The following is a 7,694-nucleotide window of genomic DNA, read 5'->3' as shown; positions in this document are numbered from 1 at the left end:
AGACAGAAACCTTTAAATTTAATGATTTTTCTTCTGTTTTGTAAAATTTATAAAAAAAATACTGAAAATTGTTCATAGTAAATGTACAGATGTAATAATATCACTAGCTGATATAAGACTAAAATGAATTTATACTGCTTTATGGAATTTTCTTATTAATTTTTTACATCTTTATATCAATTGATAAATGAAATGTTACAAATATTAAAGAGACAGGTTTGCCATTTTCAGGGGTTGATTTGGGTCCTTTAAATAGTCTTGAAATACAAGAAATGTACTAAGACTAACAATTTTACTGTCTATTTCTATATATGGCAGTGTCTCAAGATATGACGAGTCGCCATTTTAAATTTTATACGCAGATAATTCTAGACACCTGTAGATTTGAATTTTGACGGTGAGCTTTGAACACTATTACTGATTAGCTTAACTAAAAAATTCCCATTTCTGAAATTAAGGTACGATTGGTTCAATGAATGGCGAAACTGTCTCTTGAAAGAGTTTTTACCTTTCTTAGGTCCCGTAGCGAGACAAGAGAAGGTAATCATCTTTAAATCTAAACTCTGTTTTAACCACAGTTGATCCATGATATTCACCATTTGTAACGTCAACATATCTTGTCTCAGATCATCTCCAACCTAGTATTACAATAAACACATACAAACTCATAAATCATTACTCGACTATAACAACCTAGTATTACAATAAACACATTAAATCTTTCAAGGACAGACTCTAGCACAGTCAGTTAAAATTTGATGTCAGACGCAGCTGTGAGGATAATCCAGAAAAACCTAAATGGTTGGCCAAAGACCAGATCCTGGTAGAAAAGAAAGATTGTTTACATCTATTTCTTTTTGATACAAGATCCGGATAAGTTTGACAACATAACAACAATGTGAAAGTATTTAAGGGGATGCAAGGAAATAGATAAAAAGATCTCAGTGAGATACATTCGTACAGATGAAATTTTTATTTTTGTGGTACAAGTGTGATAGTAAAAGTCAGTTTGCATTGTTTACAGTTATTGAATACTTCAGACAACCAGAAACCAAAAAATTAATTTGAGATGACAGAGGATTAGATATTACTGCAAGGGGGTGTAATTACTCTCGTCCAGGAGAAAACTAGGTTAACTAGCTCCATTCTTGACTCTTTTACTAGAGATTTACTAGAGAACACTTACCTTGTACATGGCATACACAGGATCAGCTTTTTGGTTGGAATTTTTAAATACCAGTTTTAGAGGGAAGGCATTGGACGTGAAATATGAACAAGACTGGAAAAATAAACATCAAAATTTTAATCTGAATTCAAATATCCGAGGTGTATTTAATCAAGTTCGCCATCTTGAATCACGTGTATTGTAGCACAAAGCAAGTAAACCTAGTCATTCTGTCTTGGCTTAGCTAAAAAAAAATCCTGTATCTGAGACTGAGGTACGATTGGTCAAACGGATGAGGAACCTGTCTCTTTAATCATACCATAATTTTTAGTAGAGATAGTTGATAAACATGTCAAGAATATCAGGGGATCCAGTCTTACCTTAATATCCACACCACAAACTTCTATACTAGGATTATAGGGCATTAATAATCTCCCTTTCTCTTCAAATCTTTCATATAATACTTGTAATTCTCTTCTTAATATACCCTAGAATATATATTGTATATGACACCTTACAAGTCTGCTAGATATAGTGTTCTAGTCATCTATTAAACACCCCTCAAATTTCTATTGAACTCTTCCACACATGCATACTTGTTATTAACATTAAAGTATATATGTATGATTGGAAGAGCTCATTTGTAAAATAAGGGGTGTTGAGATCTGCAAGGCTTGATATAGTGTTCCAGTCATCTATTAAACACCCCTCAAATTTCTATTGAACTCTTCCACACATGCATACTTGTTATTAACATTAAACTGTATATGTACGATTGGAAGAGCTCATTTTTAAAATTAGATGTTTTTTACTAGCCGTCCATGATCTGACGTGATTTTTATAAAACTCCTGTTCTTGGTCATTGAATATTCAACCAATCAAATACTCTGTTCAATAAAAAGTGTCCTTACTTAATGTGAGGAATTCTGGGATATTCATTATTAAGTATTGACTTGTATAGTTTAACTACAATGTTTTTGATTGGTTCACATCAACTATGACAATTTTTGACGCTATGTGTTAAATTTTGACAGAACAGGTTTTAGAGAAGAATCTTGTCGAAAGAGGATTAGTGTAGTAAAAATACAAAATGTATATTCATATTTATATTTCAATTAAATTAGCATATTTTGGACGTACAGAAATATCTGACAGACCTAATAAAGGATAAGTATTGTAGGATAATCATGAACAAGTTTGAACCCAGCAGCAATATTTGTCCACTGTTGATAATAAGAATTCTTTTTGTAGGCAAACAATGAAGCAATCTCAGCCATTCAGCCATTCAACTTAGATTTATAGAAATCAAACAAATACACCTGATTGAAGCCAGTCAAACCATGTCAAATATGCCATTTATTTCCTTAATGAAAATCAAATTTGAAAATGTAGAAAACTGAAATCCCAAAATATCCATCACCAAAGAAAATAAACTCCAGGAATTTCTTCTCATATATCAAGAAACTGACAATCATTTTATTAAAAAGAAGCTTAAAAAATACCTCGAACTCCCCAAAAATCAAACAGAGAAATCAAAATAAAATTATTGTTTTCAAACCTGTACAAACTCTCTCTTTACCTGGTCAAAATTCAAAAATAGGTAATTTGGTAAATATATTTTAATTTTTGAGCAAAATTCTCAAAGCCTCTTAATGGGATTGTAAAGAATTTTTTGATTTTTTCAGGTACACTTGTAGCTTCCATTTACACCATTCCAATTTCCTGCCTTTACTTCTGTGGTTACGGCATTCAAAATATGAATGACACGATCACAAATGTCATCATGACCCAGTGTATTAACTGCTTACATCTGAACTCTGTTACAACTTGTTTTATTGAATATCTGGTTGATTCCAGGATCGTGATTCTTGAGCGTGCAAACGGTCCAGTTGCCAGGAATGAATTGGTGCTGGGGCTCAGATTTTGAAGAATTAAAGGCCCAGAGAAATCATTTCTGACAATTTTGAGGTGCCAAAAACATATCTAAATCTATATCTTTTTGCCACAGTAAATGAATCAATCTCTGCTGAACTGTGAACTGAAGAGGGTTTTGCTGGGGCTTAATTCTCACTTGCTGGGCCCCAGCCCCCACGGACCCCACCTTAAAGACGGGGCTGTCAAGCCCCCACAGACCCTACTCTCAAGACAGAACTCATCAACAGAGCGACAACTAAGAAATCTAAGTGTAATAACTACTTACATCTTTATCTTTCCCAATCTGAACTCTATCAGCTGTGGTAGTGAGTATTTTTACCAGATCTTCCTGTTTCTTAAATTCCTGATAGAGAGCATCACCTGCTACACTGGCTAGAGCTACAAACATCAACTCATATCTTCTTTTAAACATAGCATCTTGAGCAGCCACGCCTTTCAATAACCTAATAAGAAGTCCAAAGCTTTATTTGAAATATGATAAAGCAAAAATCAAAATTACTTTTCAATTTCTCAATGTTTAATGCGTAGGTTTTCAACCACAGGAACATGTCCCAAGGTGGGGACATTTGCACTTTTCTTTGGGGACATTTGATGTTTCACAGCCAGTCACATGCTGTGAAAAATAAAAACTTTTCATCCACAATATATATAACATCTCATATGATGACTACACTATACACAGTCTAAATTAACATTGTCTAGGAGTACTCAGAGAATTATTACTATTAAACTATGTGAGAACGTGCCTGGTATCCAATCATAGTTACACTTTCAATATCTGGGGACATCATTTTCATACTGATTCGATTCGGAGAGACATATAAAAACAGGTTGAAAACTAATGCCTTAATGAGTTACTGAGTTAATTATTAAACGATATAAAATCCTATTTTTGTGAACCCTTTCATACTTATAATAGTAAGAGTTAAAAAATTTAGAAAAAGTATATTTTACCAGAAAAATTGATGAGCAAATCTGATACTTTTACACGACTGTTCTAATAACATCTGAGCTAATGATGAATTGTGGTAACTCTCAAATTTTAATGCCTGAAAGATAAGAAAAGATTTGGGTAAAATGGACACTGGGATGTCAAGTTATTTTAATGATAAATGGGAACTGCACATTATATCTTCTTATTTCCTCTTGTACTTATAACAAATTCAGAAACAGATTTCTAATGATTTGTATAGAAATAGTTCTGCTTGTAGAAAGTTGGATTGTCGTCTGCTAGGAGATTAGGTGACAGAAGACAGAATCCTCCTCAAGGTTAGAATAATTCTGATTCCTGTGCCATTGCTTACTGCCTCCCAAGCTGAAATAGGTCAGTTGTTTGAAGATTGCATAGCGTGAATCTGAGAAACAACATGTTTCAGGTTCTAATAAAGATATAACAACTAACCTGAATTAACTGTGGTAAAAAATCCACTAAATCATCTGTATTAATTTTACTAATTATATTGATAGCAAATTCTCGTATTTTTAAATCAGGAAATCTGTAAAATAAACAATTATTATAATATTTATAACGGGGCAGTGATAAAACTCAGTCTATAGCTACTTCGATTTCCTGCTAGTAAAAAGGTGATGCAGGTTTGAATCCTTGTCAATGTAAGAAATATTCTGATGCTGCAGTATAACGTTATCTGATCTCATTTTGTAATGGCTGCCTCAATGGCCACTTGGTTATTAATCAAAAAACAGAAAGAAAAGAAAGAAAGAAAGAACAATATTTTACACAGGTAACATCTTAGGTTCATGAGGATTTTTTCTACCAGTTGGTCCTTGGTCTAACATCTTGGCATTAATTTTACAAATTTGACACCTTAGCTTTCTAGCTTTCTACCAGCTGGTCCTCTCAAAAGCTAATTGTATTTAGCCAGTAGAGCAGTTGTTAGCATCGAAAGGGTTCATAATAATAAGCTATAATGTTTACAGTCTTTCTATCGAGGGCTTTGATTGGTTGTATTTGTTGGCGCATAATCCAATCAAATTGCTGCATTCCCTGCTACAAGAACCGTGGCTATTGTAGTCAAGGTATAAGAAAATAATTTGACCATTGTGAAGATATACTTACTGTGGTAAGAGTAATTCGAAGGCTACCATTGGATCAAGTTGTGGCCAGTCTGCTAACAATTTATAAATCTCTGATAAACATCCCCAATCCCAACTTTTAGCAGCCATCAATATTCTAGGTAATAAGTTTTTATATTCATGTAGATAATTTCTATACTGCCATAGTATCTCCATATCTTCTGCACCATATCTGTTGGAAACATGAAATATTAAAACAGAAGTTAAAAAAACATGTCAGACAACTGACCTAATTTTCAGCCTGTGTCTATTGGAAACAGACTGTCAATATTCTGTACGAGTGGTGTAGCCAGGATTTCATTGACAGGGAGTCATCTAAGCACCAAGATTTTATTGAGGTAATAAAGACAGACAATGTCATTCCTCTCCTGAAAGATCTTTTTGTTAAAATATGTATGAAATGTATGTATCTAGTTTGACTTTTTGGTTAACGAAATTGGTTATCACTATAGTAATTATCATATTATTTTATTCGGCACCTTATTAGAGCATCTCTCAGTCACTGCTGTCCAGTCTTAATGAACTAAAGCAGAGATAACCATAGTGATTCTTGTCCTGTGAAGACAGCCAACGCCATGCAGTGTGCAATCAAAGAAGTATTATTGCTTTATCTTTAATCTAGATGAAGATTGTTTTGATCTGATTAACAAATTAAAAACCTACATTGCCGTAGATTCTTTGTCTAGCACGTTCATCACAGTTTCTCTGATTTCAGGAAACAAGGCATCAAACGGTCTTTTATCACTGTATAAAAAATACCAGTACATTGATTAATGTGATCTCTACCATTAATTGTTGCTTCAAGGCATTGTAAAGATGTTTTGTAAATCATGTAAACCTCTCCTTGTCTCCAAGTGTCACCAGGCAAGTTAATAGTGTAAAAGCTCCTAAAAGGATTTTTTTTAAAATTTCACATGCTCCAGTGATATTAATAACTACAATTTGCCTCATTGGAAAGCGTAAGCAAACCTACATACTAAATACACAATATAAACTATGTGAACTCTCTGGTATCTTACCTGGATTTTTTAGCGATTGGTTCTGGGAAGAAAATTGTTTTATCAAAATCAGGTAAATTTACCTACAAAATAAACAAGAGCAGGTAAATCACAAATTAAAAAATATACTCTGAAAATAACAATCAGTACCAACAAAACAATCATGTCAAAGTATGGCAAAATATTTACAGGTGAGGGTCAGTAAAAGTTGTATAGTAGTGGATTCCTCCGAAGAGAAGAACCATCAGGTAAATATTCATGACATAGATAACTAATTAATATTATTCAAAAAAAAAACATACTTGTAAAAGAACAGAATCTGGTAGCAGGGTACGACATGAGGGCATCAGATGATCAGCTTTAACTCCCATCTGTAACGGTACCAACTGATTACCTTGGACCAGATGTCTGGAATCAAAGACAATAATATCATCAAGAAGTTGGCTAACTTTTGTGAGTTTCTATAACACAGTCGGTTGGTGTTGATTTTTACGGCTGTGAGTTCAATTCTCGATAGGCGTGTGATAGTCCGATGACTTTGAATAAGTCATTTTCACTCATAATTCCAGTCGACCCAGCTGAAAATGGGTACGGTTAATCTGGGAAAGATCAATACCAAGAGGTTTAGCCAAGGACCAGCTGGTAGAAAGGGTCATTAACTGTTGTTATCCTTGTAAAATATAGTTGTTTCATTCTTTTCTTGTTTAAAACATTTATAACAACAAGATATTTTCAAAGTTAAAATACAATAAATGAATATTTCGTTCTGTTCTTTTTTCTGCAGATTCCTACACTAGATGCTTTAACAAGTTTCTGTACAATCTGGGCCCAGTATGAAATAATAACATACCCTCTTTGACTAAATAACTGTATAGTGGCTCCACCTAGTGTCATAGAAACTTTATTATTGACATCATTATTACCACCTGGTATTATCTTTAACCCTATTAGAGTCAAACACAGTCTACTCTCTCGTGGTAACAGACATAATGGCGTTGATTCAAACTGTAGCCTGGAACATAATATGATATATTTGTTAGTGATGATAATAATAATAATAATGATAATAATAATAATAATAATAATAATGATAATAATAATAATAATAATGATAATAATAATAATGATTATTATAATGATAATAATAATAATGATAATGATAATAATAATGATAATAATAATAATGATAATAATAATAATAATGATAACAATAATAATAATGATAATAATAATAATGATAATAATAATGATAATAATAATGATAATAATAATAATGATGATAATAATAATAATAATAATAATGATAAAAATAACAATGATAATAATAATGATAATAATAATAATAATAATAATAATAATGATAATAATAACAATAATAATAATAATAATGATAATAATAATAATAATGATAATAATAATAATGATAATAATGATAATAATAATAATAATGATAATAATGATAATAATGACAATAATGATGATAATAATGATAATAATAATAA

The 7,694-nt window shown here is 31.8% G+C and overlaps 1 protein-coding gene across 1 annotated transcript in view; it reads right to left on the bottom strand.

The window, feature by feature from the left end:
- The window catches only part of LOTGIDRAFT_194469 (hypothetical protein), a 12,542-nt gene extending 7,174 nt beyond the window's left edge, over positions 1-5,368 (bottom strand). Inside the window, exons 1-7 of the mRNA XM_009064079.1 lie at positions 5,178-5,368; positions 4,503-4,596; positions 4,055-4,149; positions 3,299-3,335; positions 1,546-1,653; positions 1,187-1,279; positions 509-638 (exon numbers count right to left, since the gene is read on the bottom strand). Of these exons, the coding sequence (XP_009062327.1) occupies positions 509-638; positions 1,187-1,279; positions 1,546-1,653; positions 3,299-3,335; positions 4,055-4,149; positions 4,503-4,596; positions 5,178-5,350 (730 nt within the window). The 5' untranslated portion in view covers positions 5,351-5,368. The remainder of the gene's footprint in view (positions 1-508; positions 639-1,186; positions 1,280-1,545; positions 1,654-3,298; positions 3,336-4,054; positions 4,150-4,502; positions 4,597-5,177) is intronic.
- Between the last annotated feature and the right edge of the window lie 2,326 nt (positions 5,369-7,694).

The sequence above is a fragment of the Lottia gigantea genome (genome assembly GCF_000327385.1).
Source record: "Lottia gigantea unplaced genomic scaffold LOTGIsca_60, whole genome shotgun sequence".
Classification (NCBI taxonomy): domain Eukaryota; kingdom Metazoa; phylum Mollusca; class Gastropoda; family Lottiidae; genus Lottia; species Lottia gigantea.
This window is presented reverse-complemented; position numbering and strand designations above follow the sequence as displayed.